At 48.0% G+C, this 20,209-nt stretch overlaps 1 protein-coding gene across 1 annotated transcript; it reads left to right on the top strand.

The window, feature by feature from the left end:
- The first annotated feature begins 893 nt into the window (after positions 1 to 893).
- On the top strand, positions 894 to 18,694 carry xirp2b (xin actin binding repeat containing 2b). Its single transcript, XM_080019634.1, has 9 exons — positions 894 to 1,003; positions 3,457 to 3,601; positions 4,809 to 4,937; positions 5,817 to 5,906; positions 6,134 to 6,191; positions 6,278 to 6,366; positions 6,681 to 16,188; positions 16,996 to 17,126; positions 17,305 to 18,694. Exons 2-8 carry the CDS (start codon positions 3,548 to 3,550, stop codon positions 17,085 to 17,087), a joined length of 10,020 nt encoding a protein of 3,339 aa, XP_079875760.1. The 5' UTR covers positions 894 to 1,003; positions 3,457 to 3,547; the 3' UTR covers positions 17,088 to 17,126; positions 17,305 to 18,694.
- Positions 18,695 to 20,209: the final 1,515 nt, after the last annotated feature.

Below are 20,209 nucleotides of genomic sequence, written 5' to 3'. Positions count from 1 at the left end.
GCGGTTTCCCTTCTGCGCGACACCGTTGGTGACCTATGGGAAGGCGGGTTTAAGTTTCACTCGCTACGGACGAGGTCTGGAGCGTGGCCTCCATGTCTGCCCTGCAAACGTCCAGGAGATGCCAGAGCCGGGCTGGCGCCACCGTCTCCGACCGGGGCTCGACGGAATGAGCTCGCCGCGTCGCGCTCCGCACCGCAGGCCCCGGGTGTCCCGTTGCATGTATACACCCCGCAACGCGTGCACACACACGCGCACACGCACACGCACACACACACACACACACACACACACACACACACACACACTCACTCACTCGTTTAGGTTGACGCACACACACACACACACACACTCACACTCACTCGTTTGGGTTGACGCACACACACACCCACAACCTGCTTAAGAAAAGCCATTTCATCACTGACCCCTTTCCAAACCCCTAGTCAAAAACATCACATGGGGACATTTCTCCCTGGCTTTAGCCGTCACTCAAATTCTCACCTCCGCGTCCTCTGCTTCACTCCGCCAAGGGTATTTTAGGAGGACCCAATGATCTTGTTGAGATTCTCGGTTTTGGACTTCTAAGTGCATGATTTGGAACGCTATACTATTTGCGTCATTGTGTGCGCCGAATGGCATCCGTGATGATGAAACCCGGGTTGATGTGATTTATTAGTATTCAGATTCGGGGTCACGGGAAGGAGTTTGCCCCTGGATTTTCCGGGGACGTGACATGAAAGGCATGAAGGGCCTCGGCCTCTAAAAAAAGCCACCCTGGTCCATCTTTTTACAAGTGGGCGGGGAGTCTAAAATAAAAACAGCTGTCACCGTCCGCCCGGTGGACAGAGGTGAACACACACACTGCTGGAGCTGGTCTCCAAGACGAGGTGGGATTTTGGCTTTTTGGCTTTGAAAAGACCCTGCGGGCCGGGGAAGGCGGTGGCCATCCAGTGGGATTCTAACCTGCGGAGTTCACGCTTTTATATCACACCAACGCACGTGCCTGGTAGGTCATGCCAGTCCCTAAGGAGTGTGTAAATGTGTGTGTGTGTCTGTGTGTGTGTGTGTGTGTGTGTGTGTGTGTGTGTGCGTGCGGCAGTTTGCATTGCCTTTTGACATATGTTTATGAATGTTTTTTTTAACAGGATAGTTCATAGTTGAGGTTGGGTAAAAACAGCTTCATTTTCTTTCTTGTTCATTTTTTTTTTTTTTTTTTTTGGAGACGGTATTAAAAGATGGCTGACATCACACTAGCGCGCGGACCAGAGTACAAGGTTTTTATATCTGCTCAGGGAAACATTTATAGATCACATCTAAATTTACAAATGGCTAGATTAAATCTATTGTCCTCACATGGGTGGTCAAAATTCAGGGGGCAAAGCATAGCTCATGGGTCAAACCCGGGTATTAACAATCTGCCAGTGAATAATGAATTAAAATTTTAGTCGTTAACATTTTCATTATCTCTTTCTTGAGGAGGTATCAAATTAATTCCTCATTCGTTCCACTCTCCAATAACGGGGGATTTTTTCCGAGGATCATATCAGTACCAGGCTTCGGCGTGAAATAAGGAAACACCAAGGCGTCGTTATGACGAAGATGCAGAGACGGAACATTAATGCTGCTTGGCTAAAAATTTTTTTTTTAAAATAAAAAAATTCTTGGGAAGCTTCACTCCGTCCATCCTTCAAAGAGAAACCCGACTCTTTATGGCAAAGTTTAAAATAGTCTTGATTTATTTTTGCAAGTACTTGGCGCCGAGATTATTTCACTTTCTTGTTATTTGAGCTCTCAGCCAAGCCAATGTGTCATGAGATAGCCCACCACTGTTGAGACATTCGTGGGGCCGCATATTTCGGGTATTACTCACACATCTGACAGTCCGTGTGCCCTCAGCAACAGAGTGGATGCTTGTGGAGCCGTCCACTTTTTTAAAATAATTGAATGCTCTACACGATGTAGTCGAAAATAGGCTTATTTTGCGGCGGCAACGCTTGTCCCTCATCTGTCCGGATGCTCTGATTGGTTTACAGCAACATACCCATCATTCCACCTCATCTAAAATAAGCCAGGGCTTCCAGTGGACGAGGGAGCTACCAATCAAAAGCAACAGGAAGAGGATTAAAAAGGCCAAGATGAAGTCTGTCTGAAGACAAGAATTACCAGCAAACCTCGGATATTTTAGGGAAAGCAGCAGAGATCACCAAAGGAAATCAGTCAAAGAGAAGGCTTTGCAACTATCTATGTCTTATCTCCTTACCTCCAACTCAGAGCACTTTTAAATGACGACGTTTGATGGATAAGGACATGAGAAAATCCGGGTTTTGTTTTTCCCCTCCGAGTCATTCAAGTAAATAATATTGTCTCCGCTGTATCGCTGACAACAAAGTCAGTCCTTGTACTGTACACAAAACATTCAGTTTGATAAAAGAGGAGTTCTGAGTCATCGCGCCTTTGAGTTGCACCGACACCCAATAAATCAAAGGGTAATACTGCAAGTACTTTAAACACCGAAATCATTAGAAATAAAATACCTCCTAAAATCAACGTGAACCTGATAGTAGCAACAAAATAATAACAAAAACAACAAAAAATAATAATATTTCATATCTCACATAAAAAACTTTCATATCTCACATAAATCGCTTGTCTATTATTTCCATGAAAAAAAAAAAAAGGTCTTAGTATTATTTCAAAGAGAACATTTCATATCCAGAAACACATTCTGCCTAACATCTCCGCCGTGTTCCCTCATTTTGATCCCTCCTCCCCTACGTGGTGCGAGTCCCCTCCCGTGTGTCGTTCCGCCGCCTTTATCCGTCCTTCCCGCGGGATATCTGTCATTGAATTTAAATATTGTCCCCCGCTCAGAGGATCTTTAAAAGCCTCGTTCCGGAGCGCAGCGCTCTGCACCTGTCTCCGGTGGGAGACGCTCCCACTCGCTGTATATTGCCTCAGTGATTATATCGCTGTTTGCAGTGGCTTGTGAGACCAGGGATTAGTATTTTGACTGCATTTTTTTTTTCTAAGAGAAAATGACTCTTTATAGATTGATTCTAAGCACACGTGTTATTTGACTGGATGGGAAATCGTATCACCCAATGTTAACTACAGTGGTATAGGCAATTTTACTATAGTATAGGCACTAGTATTCACTAGGACTGGGTGATATTGTGATAAAAAATATAAATGCTTGTACCTGCTTGGTCATCATATTAGTATTGATTGTTTCTTATATATTTCTGTGTTAAATACCTTATAAAAGCAGCAGTTGTCACCCTAAAATATCATCAAATTATCAAAATCTAGCTATTCAACAAACAATATCCTGATATTTGATTTTTGCCAATACTGCCCAGCCATGGATAATACTTAATAACTCACAGGCAACACAGTTAGTGCGAAACAAACTCTCAAACTCTGACAGATAGACCTGTGGCTGGCTGTTTTGTGCCCTAGCTGCTGGCAGCGCAGGACTTCCTGAAAGACTTGAACCCAGAGGAACGGGATTCTCTCTGAGGACCCGGAGGTTGTCCCACTGAGGAGCCCGATGGCCACGCACCAGCCAGCCGTCCCCACGCGAGAGGACGCCTTCCCCACCAGGGTACACACACACACACACACACACACACACACACACGCACATGCACACACACACGCACACACACACACATTCACAGGTTCAAGGCTGCAGCACTGGGCAAAAAACACAAAGCTGCCAGGAATTACTTTGCTGCTGAATATTTATTATCTTTGAGAAGAAAAAAAAAATGTTTCTGGCAGAAATGTTTCGGAATATTTTGTCTCGCCGCCTGTCTTGGTCAGATCTCACTCAAAAGATATTCTTTATCTGAATGAAACTTTTCTGCTTAAATAAAAGTGGAATCAATACGTACAAAAATAATCTTGTTTTTGCAGAGGAAATAAAAATACAAACAGTCTTAATTAAAAAATAATAAAATAAATGCTGATAGAAAAGCAATGTGACATCCCGTTACTATATGTATGTATAGTAATGGTATCTTGTACTTCAGTGTAAGTTCTGCACATCCTATACATTGTGAATGAAGTGCCACCCGCCCTGTAAAAGGGTTCATATTAATGCCTTTTTGTTATCAATCCAACTTCGTAAATGGCTGTTTTTTTTCAGCTGTATTCCTTCAGTTTGTTTGTTCACTTCCTCCTGCTTTGCACCTGAGAGTGCTCCGCACTCGAGATTCCGAGGTTGCGCGGTACAGTGGCTGCTATGTATAGAGCCCACATTGTGATAGTGGCCGTGGGGTTCAGTGGCTGTACCTGTCGAGGACAGATCAGAGTGCCCAAACCCTTCCGTCACTGTGCGGAATTTGAACTACGTGTCAAAATTCACACACACACACACACACACACACACACACACACACACACACACACACACACACACACACACACACACACACACACACACACACACACACACACACACAATGAGCTCACCATGTACATTGAAGAACATTTAAGCATTTGGATAATTCCTATGTGCTTCGATCCACCAAATTATATATGGGCTGACACCCTCCAGTTACACACCACTAAAACAGGTATTTTACCATCATAAATATACTGTCAAATGTAATGTGTATTTTTGTGTTTTTGTGTTGAATTGGTGTGTGTGTTTCTTCGTGTAATGAGATAGATGCACGGAGAGAGGGAGGCCTGCCTTCGAGGGCGGCCTGCGGTGTGAACCGGGCGGCACCCGAGCAGCCCAATTAGTCTGATTTGGGGGCCGCGTAGAAGTGGAGGCCGCTAATGATACTTCCCCGCTTCATTAGGTCATGGAGGAGTCGGAGGTCTGTTCCCTGCCCGGGGGGCTCGCCAGCCTGAGGAGACAATTTGAGACACAGGAAATCGCAACATCACACAGCGTCACCCAGCTGCACTACCATCACAGAAGCGTGCAGGTACAGTAGCCGTGGATTTATCGAGGGACTAATACATGAAAAGAAACAGTGGGGAAAATGTTCTAAATGCCAGGCCCTTTGGAGACTGACTTCTGCTGGCTATAATCCCACTCTGCCGTCCTTTCATTCACGCTGCGTTTCCTGCTTTGCATTCGATCTGGTCCGATAAGGACCTTAAGTCACGTAGTCCGCCGGTGAACACACACTTAGGGTGAAAATCAAAGGAAATGGGAACCTGAATGAACTTCCAACTTCATAGTAAACTCTTCCCCAAGTGCCACCATGCCCAGTATAGTAAGCTGGAGTTGAAGTTAGGGACATTACATTTCCTGCTGCTGTTGGGGTATTGTTAGGAGGAAACATGGCTCTGGGGTGGGGGGGGCTGCAACGTCTCAAAGGACGCCGTGCAGATGATAACCCTCGGGCTCCGACATCCTATTTCTCGCTCGTTTTTAGGAGAGAAAAATCCAGCAAAACAAAGGCTGTTCTTTTCAATTTGGCCAGTGATAGAGACAATACTTCTTTCCAATTTCGGTGAGATTTGTCATTTGAAAATGCGGTAAAAAGCCATTTAAACAATCCCAAAATGCATAGCAACTGCCCCATCTGCTTTAGTTGTCGGACTCAAGTCAATGTAGCAAACTCAGTGACCATCTGCAGCTTTTTGGGATGAGGTGGGATGGAGTTGAAATAAAGATTGAGAGTGTGTGTGTGTGTTTGTGTGTGTCTGTGTGTGTGTGTGTGTGTGTGTGTGTGTGTGTGTGTGTGTGTGTGTGTGTGTGTGTGTCTGTGTGTGTGTGCGTGTGCGTGTGCATGTGCGCGCGCACCTACACATCTTTCAATGGGATTGTTTGTGACAATCGCTTTTGCTTTTCACAGGAAATGTCAAACTCGGAGGTGACAGTGATGAGCAGTGCCAGCCCAGTTATCCCAGGCAGTCAGCAGCTGAATTTCAACCAAGACAAGATGGTACGAATCTGCGGCCAAACCTTTGTGCTGCTGATGGAAACTTAAAAAAGATATATATTTTTTTCAGGAAAATCTGTAATTATTTGTAATTGATAACATTCACTGGTTTGAGGTTTTAAAGACTTAATTTTGAAACTTTTGAAAAAAGTTGGTTTCTGGTTTCTATATAAAACTTATATATATATTGTTTTCTGTATCTAATAATTGTTTATTTTTAACACACCTAGATAACATACAGCGTCAATAACTTGGCTTCCAGTTTTGAAAGCCACAATAATGAGACAGGTAGGATGCTGCTTAGCAAAAATTACTTTTCACTATGCGCCATTAGTGTCAATATATATAACTGTGTTTATTGTGCTGTCACCCAGAAGAAGAATTCCCCAGGTATACTACAAAAGAACTGAGAGATCACTTTGAAAGAACCATCGAAGAGGCGGCTCCCAGCAAGCAAATTAAGGTAATACGATTATTTCAGGTACAATGTGATGTGTGTGCTCGAGGACCGAGTTTTAAAGGGAAAGAATATTCAGTTGAAGTTTGGGAGCGTAGTTTCCCAGAATAAGTCATTCTGCCTGTAATCATGAACACACTGATGTTAAAATTTCCCCTCCTCCCCGTTGCATCATTGAAAATAAATCCAATGTACTTCAAAGAGCAATATTCCTCTCTTGAAAAGTAAACTGCCCTGTTCTGTAGTGTCGTCAATATTCTCAATGGAATATTAGGTATTTTTAATGATTAATACATAAATATCCTGCTTGTTCCTCAAAGATCGGACATGACATCAGTCGGTCAAAGTGGGCGTCAAATGTGACCCAAAAAACTTCAAATAGTGATCTGCATCAACCCTCAGCCAGTGGAGAAATAGAAGACACAAGCACCTCATTGATGGATTATGACGACTTTCCTCCACCTCCACCCCCACCCGAGGACTGTGAAGACCTCCCTCCTCCACCTCCAGACTTACTAGAGATGCCATCGGACAGCCCGGATAATCTGGAGCGATACGACTCGCCTGAACCTCCGGAACCAGTCTACTCCCCCAAATACCCTGTGACGAGAGAGGCGTATGTCAAACAGAGGAACATGTCCGAATTAAAACGCCTTTACAAACACATTCATCCCGAGGTTCGTAAGAATATCGAGCGAGAGTTCTGCAGCCATTGCGGTGACGTTCAGAACATCCAGGTAGAAAAGCAAGACTACGTGTACGAGGATGAGAGAAGCACCCCCAACCATATCAGTGTGAGCCCAGACCAAGAATATATAGAGTGGGATGAGCTTGGCCATGGGGAGGTGCAGTCGATGCGCTGGATGTTTGAAAATAAACCACTGGATGCCATCAAGGACGAGACTCCAGATGATTACGATGACAACAGAAAAATAACCCAGCAGGAAATGATAGTGGGAAGAGATGTCAGACGCACAGCCTGGATGTTCGAGACTAAACCCATGGATGCGCTGGGCTCGCACGACATGCATTCAACAGAGTGCAGAAACAAATTCAACAAGATCGACAAAGGAGATGTCCGCGCCGCAGCCTGGTTGTTTGAAACCCAGCCCATGGACTGCCTAAATAAGATGCATGGGGAGGAAGACCTCACAAAAGAGATTGTGTTTACAGAGGAGGATGGAAACGCCACCATTTATATGATTGACAACAGGTATATGGAAACCTTGGGCCATACCGAGACAATTGATGAAAGCCACTTGCTGACCCTACGGTCAGTGTTGGAGGAGATTAATGGAGAGGTGAAGACCATCACGAGTACGTTTGACACTCAGTTCAGATGCATCATCATGGGGCAGTTGAGCCAGATGCTGGAGATCAAATCTGTGCGCAAAGTAGAAACTGAACTGGAGCGCTCCGTCGCTTCACGTTGGCTCTTTGATACCCAACCCCTGGATGTGTCCGATAGGGACGCCACACCTTTGAAGCTATTGTGCAGCCTTTCCATGGAGGACAACACTAAGGGTGAGTGGGGCAGGTGGTTGTTTGAGATTAAGACCTTAACATCTCACGACGAGTGGGAAAGCTCTAGTACGCAGAAGGAAGAAATACTTGGAGCGGATGTGCGCAAGCACTGCTTAGTATTTGAGACTCAGCCAATGGATTCCCTCAAAGATGATTCCAATACCAGGCCCGAAACCATTGAGGAAATTATTGGGGGCAACGTCAGATCTGCGAGGCACTTTTTTGAAAGCAGCCCTCAAATAGCGAGAAGGAACGGCCCCGAGGTTGGCAAACTTAAGAAGACAACGACAGACGAGGTGGAAAAAGGAGACGTGAGACATCAGAAGTGGCGCTTTGAGAGTCAACCACTGGAGCAAATAAGAGAGGAAAAGAAAGAGGTCGTCCGGACAGTCAATGTTGAAGAAGACCTTACACAAGAAGATGGCACCAGCTGCAAGGCAGATGTCCGTAAAAACTGTTGGGTCTTTGAGACACAACCGATGGATATTTTGAAAGACGATGCAAATGCTCGAGCTCCGTCAAAAGAGGACATAATCGCAGGGAACGTGCAGTCGGCGCGACATTACTTTGAAACAAAGCCGACCGATGAGCTGAAGGATCTCGCCGAGGTGGGGAAGTTGAAGAAAAACGCGGGGCTGGAAGAGGAGAAAGGTGATGTGAGGCATCAAAAGTGGCGCTTTGAAAGCCAGCCCTTGGAGCACATCAGAGAGGAGAAGAAAGAAGTGATTCGTACCATAGACCTTGAGGAAATTGATAAAGTCGATGTGTCGAACTACAAGCAAATATTTGAAACAACGGACTTAAGCAGAAAGGACGAATCTCAGAGAATCCATGTAGAAGGGGTGACCTCTGGCTCTGTGAAGTCAAATAAGAGTTTGTTTGAGACAACGGCGTTGTATGCAATGCAGGACAGCTCTGGGCACTTCCACGCGGTCAGAACAGTGCGTCGCGAAGAGGTCGTCAAAGGGGATGTAACAACATGCAAATGGATGTTTGAAACACGGCCAATAGATCAATTTGACGAAAGCATGAGCCAATACCAAATTATCAAGGGAATATCAAAGGAGGAAATTGAATCCGGGGACGTTAAAACTGCCAAGTGGTTGTTTGAAACGCAACCTCTGGATGGTATTAAATATTTCAGCAATATTGAAGATGAAGAAACTGTGGATACAAGCAAAAGCATTGACATTGTAAAAGGCGATGTGAAAACCTGCAAGTGGCTTTTTGAGACAAAACCCATGGACATTCTGTACGAAAAGGTGGACTCAAAGAGTGAAAACGAGTGTGTTGAAATACAAAAAGGAGACGTCAAGACGTGCACGTGGCTTTTCGAAACGCAAGCGCTCGACGCTATCCGCGACGAGACGGAAACTGTTCTGAAAGCCTGCACTGTTAATCAGGAGGACATCAGGGGAAAAGATGTCCGCACGGCCCGCTTCCTCTTTGAAACGGAGAACGTTGAGAACCTCACGGGGGGAGAGAGCGGCTCCTTTAAACGAGTTACCGAAATAGACATTGCGTCCGGAGACGTGTCGCGAAAGAAGTACATCTTTGAAAATCAATTGTCTGACATCATGACTTCTACGTCTAAGGAAACAATGGAGATGCTCAAAACTGTGCAGTCAGAGGACATACAAGGAGGGAATGTGGTGAACTGCAAATGGCTGTTTGAAAACCAATCAATACACACGATACACGACGGCCAGGAAGAGTCCCCCAACAGCCGCACTGTGAGCGACGTACAAGGAGGGGATGTTGACAAAGGGCGGCTCATCTTCGAGACCTACTCATTAGACAAAATCCACGAAGTGTCCTCTGACGCGGAGATGGACATGACCAAACTGCAGAAAATCGTCCGTGAGGAGGACGAGAAGGGGAATGTGAGGAACTACACCATGATGTTCGAGACCCAGCCCCTGTACGCCATCCAGGACAAAGAGGGCCATTACCACGAGGTCACCACCGTCACCAGCGAGGAGGTGATGCGGGGCGACGTGGTCAAGTCTCGGTGGCTGTTTGAAACAAAGCCTCTCGATTCCATCAGGGACACGGATGAGGTTTACATCATTAAGTCCGTCACGCAAGAGGACGCGCAAAAGGGAGACGTCACCTCTGCTAAGTGGAGATTTGAAACGCAGCCTCTTGACAGGATTGCTGAAGAGAATAAGGTTTTATTTAAAACGGTCGACGATATCCAAGGTGGCGATGTGAGAACGAATAAACACCGCTTCGAATCAGACGCGTCGGCGCAGCAGTCTGTCAAAACGGTTAACGTAAGTGAGATACAAAAAGGCGACGTCAGATCGGCGAAATGGAGATTTGAAACCCAGTCGATCGACAAGATAAAAAGCATGAGCTCCGAAAATCTGGTCGAAACGGTTAAGAAGGAGGAGCTTGCAAAGGGGGATGTCAAGCAATCCGTCTGGCTATTTGAGAAAAATCCTCTGGACCACATAAAAGAGGTTGATGAGGGTGAAGAAACGACCGCCGCTCGAGAAGAAATCCCCAAAGCCGACGTGAAGACAACAACTTGGCTCTTTGAAACAACGCCGTTCACCGACTTTAACGAGACGAGCGTGGAAAGGACAGAGATCCTCGGTAAGAGCATCAAAGGAACCCTGGAGGATCTTTACAGCCAGAAGATGGTGAACTCCAAAGGAATTCTCATCGAAGCCAATGAGATCGGCGACGTTAGAATGGCAAAATATCAACTAATGAACAAGGACGCTCCGGAGATTCAAAGAGAGGAGATAATCAGGGGGGATCTGCAGAGCATCATGATGAACCTCTTAAAAAGAGGGGAAACAAAAGAGAGGCAGGTAACAATCGATTCGGAGGAGAAGGGTAACATCAGCTCCACGGTGCACCAACTGTTCAACCAAGAGAGAGACAGCAGCGTCGAGAAAGAGGAGATCCTAAGAGGGGACATTCAGGAAGCTGTGAACAACCTCCTGAAGGAGGCTGGGTCGACAAAACACGGAATACTGATCCAAGAGGATGAAAAGGGAGATGTGAGAATGACAATATATTCCCTCTTAAATAAGCAGGATAACACATCGTCTGAAAAAGAAAGCATCATCAGAGGCGATGTGAAGAACGCTCTCCAAAGGCTGTCCACGCAGGACAATCAGGATCAGACGGTGAAGATAAAGGTCAATGACACGGAGAGAGGGAACGTCCACGTCTACTCCACATGCATTGAATCGGGGGCTCTTGACTATCTCAAGCAGCTCCACCTGGGATCCGAAGAGTCTCTAGTTGAGAGGGTAGAAAAGGAGGAGATTCTCGGAGGGGACATCAAAAGCACAAAGCTGATCCTCTGTCAAAATCAGACGCAAATCGAACGCACAGTGGAGGATATTGTTCCCGGAGACGTTCACAACGCGGTGAAAGTATTCATGTCGGAGCCAACCACCTCACTGGAAGGTCTGCAGAAAGAGGAGATAGTCAAAGGGAATTTAAAAGCCGCTTTGAGTTCGCTCTCCGAGTCTGCGAATCAAACAGTTGCGGTGGAGAAGGAGGAGGTGGTGAAGGGCGACATTCCGAAAGCTCTGCGTTGCCTGGAAAGGGCTCAGAATCGGTACAAGGAACTCGAGAAGCCGGATATCATACGGGGCAATATCAAAGGGGCTCTAAGATCCCTCGAGAAATCGGCAACCTCCAAAGTTGAGGCTGTCATGGACGACTTGGTTTCCGGGGATGTGAAGGCCAGCCTGAAGTCTTTGGAGCAGGCGACCCAAGTGGTGAGGGGGGTGGAGAAGGAAGAGATAGTGAGGGGCGACATCCACACGGCAATGCAGTGCTTACAGGACGCGTCGCACGAGAGGAGGACGAGTCAGCAGGAAATAGACGTTCAGGGAGACGTCAGGGGAACAATTCAGCTTTTACTGGAAGCTCCACATTCGCCGCGCATGCAAAGGAGAGCGAGCCTGGAGGGGGATGTGAAGATGTCAATCAAGTCCTTATACGAGTCACACGACCAAGCCCAGGCGGAGAAAGAGGAGGTCATAAAGGGGGACGTGAAGGGCAAAATCAAGTCGCTGCTGCAGACGGCACAGCGCGAAACCCTCAAAGCCAAACCCGGAGCGTACAGAAGGGTCCGAGTGAAACACAACCCTCAGATTAATAATCCCAATGGGGACGCACAGAGAAATATACAAAAGATAAAGACTGCTAACGCGACCACGTCCAAAAATAATCGCTCAGCCTCGACTGGAAACCAAATTGAGAGCACACAATGCTGCTGTGTGCAGCACTCCTCTCATCAGTCGACCGTGGTGGAACACAAAACCATCATCCAAAACCATGGCATCGCCACGTTAAAGACCGAGTTCCGTAATCTCAATTCTAATCCAAAAGGCATGATAAAGTTGGACAAAACCAAGGTGAAAAAAGACATTTTTATCCCAAAGTCGATGCCGGCAGAGAGCGATCTCCCCCTGCCGCCTCCGCCTCCATCTGTTGCAGAAGCTGACCTTCCTCCGCCCCCCAGTCCTCCTCCTCAAGCATTTGTCGATGCAGAGCTCGACCAGCTTCCTCCTCCACCTCCGCCCCTTACCAGCGAGCAGGACTTCCTCCCGCCTCCTCCCTCTCAGCAGGAACTGGAAAGCCTGCCGCTGCAGACAATACAGCCTTCCCCGGGAAAAGCCAAGAAAATGACTGTGAAAAAAGTGAGAGCCCCTGCCATCCATCCGGTGCCAAAGCTCGAGTCCAAAATGCAACTCAGCAAAACAGAATTGGCAACATGTGAGAGTAGCACAACAATCACCAAGAAATCTGTCGTGGAAGTGAGCCAAACCGAGTCTAAAACAACAAAGCACGTTTCAAAAACGCCGCCCTCCGAGATACCACCGCCGCCCGAATCGCCAATACCGCTGAAGAAAGTCCACGCCGCTCCTGTGAGGTTCACGCCTCCCCCCTCGCCTACTCCTTTTGCGAGGGGGAAGACGAGTAAATTTAAGACCCCCTTAATGAAGGCGGAGGAGAAATACAGGAAGTTCAAAGAGGAGAATACGCCCCCAACTACTCCCACTCCCACCTTCATCCACGACTCGGTCACTGCCGCCCTCGAAATGCTCTCCAACGAAGGTACGGAGCGATCAACGAACACGTCAGATTTCACTGAGGAAAGAGCCGAAAAGACTGTGACCGGCACTCAATCACACAACGTATTATCCGACTCATCCATGCGTGACAGAATAGCAGATGCTACCCAAAGCAGTGTCTTGATTGAGGCAGTAAATGAGAAAATTCTCCCAGAGTCTGCCATTACGTCTCCTCCTTACCATCTACTCGTCTCTAATCAGATTTCCAAAATAGCCTCCGTTCAGCAGACTTCCTCAATTTCAACGGTTACCCAACAAACAATTTCCAAAACCAGCCAGCGTGTCGTGTCTGTTTCCTCACAATCCACCCCCTCCGCTACGGCCGACGCAATCCAGGCCTCGGTCGCCGACCTTCAGAAGTCAGGAAACATGAGCGATGAAACGGGGACAGGGAGTATTCCTGTTCAGCGTAATCCCAACCAATCTGACAAGGCAGAGGAGAATAAACCGAGCAAGCCACATCAACCTGAGGAAAAGAAGAGCACCGTGAATAGGGAATCGGAAGCGTCCCGTAGCATCAATAATAGAATTTCAAAAACAGAGAATGAATCGAAAGAAAAAAGTGCGACCGCAGCCAAAGCCCAGCACCCCGATAATAAAAAGAAAAACAACGAGTCCGTCTCCCAGGAAGATAAGGTTTGCGATTCGCCGATGAAAGCGGAAAACCCATCCCCTAATTCAAAAGCAGGAAAATCAATCCAGAAGGCTAAAAAGAACAATAAGCAGGAAAAGCAAGTTGAAATAAAACACACCAGAAAGGCTGAGGGAAATGAGCAGCTGAGTGCGTCACAGGCCATGGCCATAAAGGCGGAGGAGGCGCAGGTGGAGGAGGCCGCTGAGGTGACGGCGAGCGCCGAGCAACGGGACGTGAAGGAAGAGATTCGGCGCGGCGCCATCGCCGCCGATAACCAACCGGCGGCGACCACGGCGACGAAGAAGAAGAAGAAGTCAAAGAGGTCAAAAGCGCCGTCGGAGTCCAAGCCGTCTGCGTCGGAAAAAACCCTTCAAACCCAGGGAACAGAAGTGGTCACCGTCACCCAAATAGACAAAGATCTCAGGGAAGTCAGCGCTGAAAACAAATCGCGCGCGGACTCGCGGCAGGAAACGAGCCACCTTCAAAAGCAAGGTAAGGCGTCCCAAAAGAAGAAAGCGACGGCAAATAAGCAGATTACCCGAACGACGACGGAGGAGAGCGGCGAGGCCTCAGCTATGCCCCCGAGCAACTCAGAAAGCAATGATGCTGCCCGACCCGCCACGGAGGACGCGAGGGATTCTCAGAGGCGAGAGGTCCGGGCGCTGCTTTCTCACATCGCGGAATTCCAAACGGCCTCCGGAAAGACCAATCCCAGGTCGGTGAAAACCCTCCTGGACAGCGTTCCGGCCTGGATCATGAGCGTGGAGGAGTTGTTCGAACTGGAGTTGTCGGCTACCGAAGATAATCCGCACAAGCTCAGAGCGGTCGTTTCGTATTTGAGGAGAGTGGCGGAGACGAAGCTCACACTTCTGGGAGGAGGCGACGCATTGGAGAGGCCCGATTGCGAACCCGTGGGTGAGACGGCCGCTTCTGCCGGAGCGACAGCCAGGATATCGAAGATCAGCATCGGCTCGACTAAAGTCGAGGCCCAGGCCGGGCAGACGACGCCGTGCGACAGCAGGAAGCAGGAGGCGAGCCGGTGCAAGTCCGCCGACCTGAGAGCCCCGTCGCCGTCGCTGAGAATGCGCTCCCCGTCGCCGACGTTCATTGCCATCGAGTCCACGCGCCGGACCGACTCTCCCCAGCGGGCGCCGCCCTCGCCCGCCCTCCTCCTGCACCGGCCGGCCACGCCCCCCACTCCTCCCCCGCGCAGGTGCGACACCCCGACGTCGCGAATCGCCAGAGTCACGCCATCGCCCACCTTTGACCGAGCGGAGGCTCTGGCTCGACTGAAGGACACGACGGCCAAGCTCTCCCGCGGCGTCACCCCGCCTCCCCTTCTCCAGCCCCAACAAGTGACTGAGAAGAAGTCGGAGATCGTCGAATCGCCGGCGTCGTTCCACCGGCAAATTAAGATCGACACGCAGGTCTCGGACAAGACGGGTAAATGTCGGAACATCGGCATTGACGACAGGAAAGATGTTCTCGAGGGAGCTCCGAAGGTAGACGCGAGTCCGGTCAGCGCGCAGAAGGACCCGGCTCCGCCATCGAGCGGAGATTCAAACAACCGACAAAGTGCGTCGGAGCCAACTGCAGAAATCAACGCGCCGTTCCGCCAAAACGATCAGGACGAATCGGTCTCATCTGCGTCTGTGAAAGACAGGAAGGAGTTTTTTGAGGAGGCGCAGAAATCCAAAACAAACAAGGCGTACGTGAGGAAAAATCCCATTGATATCCCCGAGCGCTTGGGGCCAGACACACAGGATTGGAATGTAGAAAACAGGGAGACAAAAAAGAATGTGCTTCCCAGGGTGGATTTATCTGGTCTAGTGAACAAATTTCAATCAGCAGAGGAGACAGTCTACATCAGAAAAGAACGGATCCCCCTCGTGGAACAACTTGAAAACATCTCCGAGAGCACGGGAGCCGACGAAGGGGAAAGAGACATTCTGGAGCAGGAACTGACAATGTTTGACATCCAGGCAATTAAATCTGTTTTTGATTTGGGTGAGCGAGGCCCCTCTCTGAAAGAGGAGATAAACAATCAGAAGGAGCTGATATCAGACCCCAGCGAAACAACAGCAGACAGTTCAAGGCCGAGGGAAGCTCGGGGGGAGACGAAGGGTGGTTCGCGGCGCGGCACCCCTCTCCTCTCCCAGAGAAAAGGGTTTGAAACGCCGGCGGCGGCGCCGTCGGGCTCCTCGGAAACCGCCGCGCTCGCAGAGCGTTTCCCCGGCGTCGACGGGTTCGGCGACGGGACGGCGGGGACCGGGACCGCCGGGACGGTTTCAGAGACCTCGGGAAACGCGTTGTCCTCCCGAAGCGCTCCGTTCTCTTACGCCGACGCGGTGAAGAGGAAAGCCACCGCCACCGCAGCCGCCCCGCCGGCGGAGACCTACGACGAGGCCTCCACCTACGACGAGGCCTCCACCGAGGAGCTGCTGAGGAACTTCCACAAAACGTGGATGGAGACGGAGACCGTTTTCAAGAGTCTGGGCTACAGCGTCTCCGAGGAGAGAACGTCTCACCGTTTTTCCCAAGAGACGACGTCTTTCCTCGCCGGTAACGAGTCGTGCAGCATGATAAAGAAAACCCCAAAACAACAACTAATGGCATGGACTGCGGATGGATGGCCATTCTCCGCTATTTGAATCAATTTGCATGGGCCGCTGCTTTTAACAGACTCTCTATAAGTGTGCGTTGCGGCTGAAAGCAGAGTGTTTGATAGGTTGCGTTGACGGTGAAGGTTTTATTGTATTCATTAAAACTAGTAGCAGTGTGTGAAAAAGCTATAAGAAAAAGGGAGAATGCTTTTATAGTAATTTTGGGTCATTTTTTTCAATGATTTTATGTAATATTGAATGCTCTTCAGACGAGCATAATGGCAGGTTGTTTAGAGGCTATTATCTGTAAAATCACTGCTTTAATCACTCGTGTCAACAAGAAATACTATGACTGATTTTGGTGTGTGTGAGTGTGTGTTGGGCAGTGGTTAATGGCTCACATGCAGCATCCGTTTGGCCTTGCAGTGCGAGAGGATGAAGGGAAGGGGCCCCCTCACCCACCCCAGGAGATTTAATCCGGTCATGACACTGCCGTGTTTATGGGCAAATGTGTGAATTAAGAGGACGGACAATTTGAGTCAACATTTTTTTTTTTTTCCACCTTTAACCGTGTCAATGTCTTTTCACCCATTAAATTCCATGCAATGCACGAGGGGTCGATCGCGATCTATTGCTTCACTATAACACAGCAGCTATAACGAGCGCGCTGACGTGACCGTTGAACTTTTTGAGCGCTTGCGGTTGCCGCGGCCGTTCAAAAATAAAAAACAGCACTGACCATTTCTGTCTTATCTCCTTGCGAAAGATTCGAGTTCCGAGGTCAGAACTTTGCACAGTTTGCCGAACGAGGGTTTACCCGATGGATGCCCTGATAGTGGACAGAAAGAAGTTCCATAAGTCCTGTTTCTGCTGTGAGCACTGCTCTAACAAATTAAGGTGAATATGGCACTTTTCCCTCAATAAAATATGATTTGAAGTGAATTTGCGTACATCAAGCACCACTCAGTAAACATAATATTGGCAATGCTTTTGTAATAACATTTCTTTTTACTTCTTCTATCTGCCATATAATGAACCACTCAATGGAAATAGATATATATTTTTTGTCTTCCAGCCTAGGCAATTATATCTCTCTCCATGGACATCTGTACTGCCTGCACCATTATAAACAGCTCCTCAAGTCCAGCGGGAACTTTGATAATGGACTTGGACAGAAACCTCTCACCGGGAGCGCCGGACCCATCCCCTCACAAGGGCAAGCTGAATGGAGATATTCACTGAGCAGCGCAAGCTCAGCCGACCGGGACAAGGGAAACGCCACCGAGAAAGACACGACTAAACCGTTGGACGAAACCAAACCGAGCGCCGGCAAGATGTCTGTGGTTTGGCCGCCTCAGGCAGACCCCCCCAGGAAGGCTTTCAAAATGGAGGAGGACATTGAGCTTACCAAGCCACAATGGCCCCCTCCAGACAATTCCTCTAAGTCGCCCCAACAGCAACATAGAAAAGCCATTCCCAAAAGCGTCCTCTGAAAGGGCTCCCCCCACTCCCAGCGACAAAGTTTACACAAATCGAGTCACGTGAAATGTGAGACGGCGAAACGGAAATGTCGAGATATGTAGAGAGGCGTTCTGGATGTTGAAATGCGGAGAACTGGTTGAAGGCAACAGGGATAAGGGATGTTGATAGGGAAAGTAGAATAAGTTGTGGTGAAAGGAAAGTTTGGATACAGTAGAGATGGAACCAAGGGAGGTGAGACAGTGTACATACATGTAAATGGCGTTTGAGTGGCGATGTGAGTTGTACAGTAAAGAAGGAAATGTAAAGTGACACAGGGATGGAGAGCAGAGAGAATGAAAAGCAAACAGAGACAATGAGTGGAATGCTGTGATTTGGCGGACATATATTGTTGAGCTGTTTATTCTTAAATTAACCTTCCCCTTGACCTGTAATTCGGCATCGACTGTGCGATCGGCCACACGGTGTGTTGCTGTGCTGTTTTAAACCCCGACACTCTGTGAGCAAAAATGACTGCGAATGCAAATTCCAATTTGGTCTTGTCCTCCTCTTTCTTTTAACCCTGGCAGATTTTCTTTGAATTAGCTAAGTGTACAATTACTTCCGTAGGGTCTCGTGGTGGGTTCATGGAGAGAGCGATTGTTTCAATCTAAGAACTTTGCTATTGTTTTATTATGTCTGGGTTTTTTTTTTTTTTTTTTTTTCTTACAAACATGTCAACATTTTTACATTTGTCTTTTTCTAGCACCTGGCGTGCAGTCTGACAAAGATGATCTTGGAAATATTATATTTATAATATATATATACAGTATATACTATATCCAATACATTGGTAATGATCATATATGTTTTGAGACATTTTTATCCTGTTTTAGACATCAAATACTTGAACAGTTTTATTTTTTAAATCGGCCTGTTGCACAAGCGGATCCTTCTGTCATGTTTCAATACTGCCGATCGAAGGGAAATAAAATAATGTAACTGTCTCACGTCTTTCTCGCAGTGTGTGGCCACAAAGTGTGTGTGTGTGTGTGTGTGTGTGTGTGTTTGTGTGTGTGTGTGTGTGTGTGTGTGTGAGATGTTAGAGGCACATTTCCCAGTCAGCACTGGAGGGATAGAAGGGGCAGCAGGCTCAGGTGAGTTCAGCGGAAGTAGCCTACAGCAGACAAGAGCAGGTCAGCAGTTTCCTGATACACATACTTTCACCTAATCTCATTTGGAAGCTATATCTCTATGGCTAAGTAGATTTTGAGCTCAGACTACCTTATAGCCGACTATTTTCACTCAATGAAAAAAAAACATTAAACATTTCAAGACTTTATATAATGTGGAGTTGGGCAGCATGATAAGCCGTAGAACAGCGGGGGGAAAGTTCTACCTACTTAAAATAAATGGACATCCATTCTAAAATAGGCTTATGACCAAATGTGGTTAGTCATCCTCTTACCGGTTCCCTGTGCTCTGGTACTCTGCCATTGGTCCACAGTAGGGATGGATATAACCCAGGGCTATTTTACATAAAGCTGTAAAATAGATTTCATGTTGGTAATCTGCTATATATTATGGTTCCAGGAAACATTACTTATCCCTTTGCAGACATCTTGTAGATGGGAAAACGGCCCCAGCTCTTGTGACGAAACCATTAGATATCAACAGTTTTTGCTGAGCAGTGAAGTGTTGTTGTACCAACTATGCAAGTAGATGGCGTTTTTCCCCTCACATACAAATAAGTTTCATTGCTATTTTATAAACGATTATTACTTTAATTTATTAGAATGATACAAAAAATGTCAGAGTAGGAAATCGGTTCAGTGCACAAGAGAAAACATAGAATTGAAGTCACCATATCCTCACACAATAGTAATCGAATAAAACAGAAAATAATCCAACAAATACGTTAAAATATAAAGTGAGAAACAATAGAGAAAATAAAAAATAAAAAGTACACAAAATAAGAGACACACGAGAAACAAGTGGAATGACGTTGCGGTAGCAGCAGAAATAACGGGAGTTGGGTCTAAATTCTCCCACAGCGTCAATCGACCTTGCTATGCGTTGTCGCGGGCTATCCTCCTCGAAGCCGATTGGCTGGCGGCGTACCGCGGCCGCGCCCCGATTGGTCGGCCCCCGTCGTGCGCCGCCGCGTCGGCCCCCGCGGCCCGCCCCTCCCGCCTCCTCCAAGTCAAATACCGGGGCCGGAGGACGCCGGAGCGGCACAGCACGGCGGCTCTCCTCAGCACCGCGGCTCTCCTCAGCACCGCGACTCCGCCCGGGATGGACCCGCCGAAGAAGGTAGGCGGGCGGGCGGGCGGGCGGGCGGAAAACAGAGACGGAACGAGGACCGACGGTTTGACTCGCCGGACGCGCTGTCTGTGTTCAGTCGGGGGGCGCCCTCGTGCGCCAACGCGAATCCGAGCCCCGGCCGCGTTCGCGAGTTTCCGTCCTGCCGCACGCGGGGGACGCATCCGACTAGGGATGCTGCGTCTTCCCGCCCCGTTGTC

This window comes from Zeus faber (assembly GCF_960531495.2).
Source record: "Zeus faber genome assembly, chromosome: 18".
Lineage (NCBI taxonomy): Eukaryota > Metazoa > Chordata > Actinopteri > Zeiformes > Zeidae > Zeus > Zeus faber.
The sequence above is the reverse complement of the archived record's forward strand: the minus strand, read 5'-3'. Positions and strand labels throughout refer to the sequence as shown.

Excerpts from the sequence above, each read along its gene's own strand:
- xirp2b (XM_080019634.1), top strand. The coding sequence starts at position 3,548 with ATGGCCACGCACCAGCCAGCCGTCCCCACGCGAGAGGACGCCTTCCCC. Across the intron at positions 6,192-6,277 it reads AAGCCACAATAATGAGACAG|AAGAAGAATTCCCCAGGTAT; the intron begins GTAGGATGCTGC and ends GCTGTCACCCAG. Across the intron at positions 6,367-6,680 it reads CTCCCAGCAAGCAAATTAAG|ATCGGACATGACATCAGTCG; the intron begins GTAATACGATTA and ends TGTTCCTCAAAG.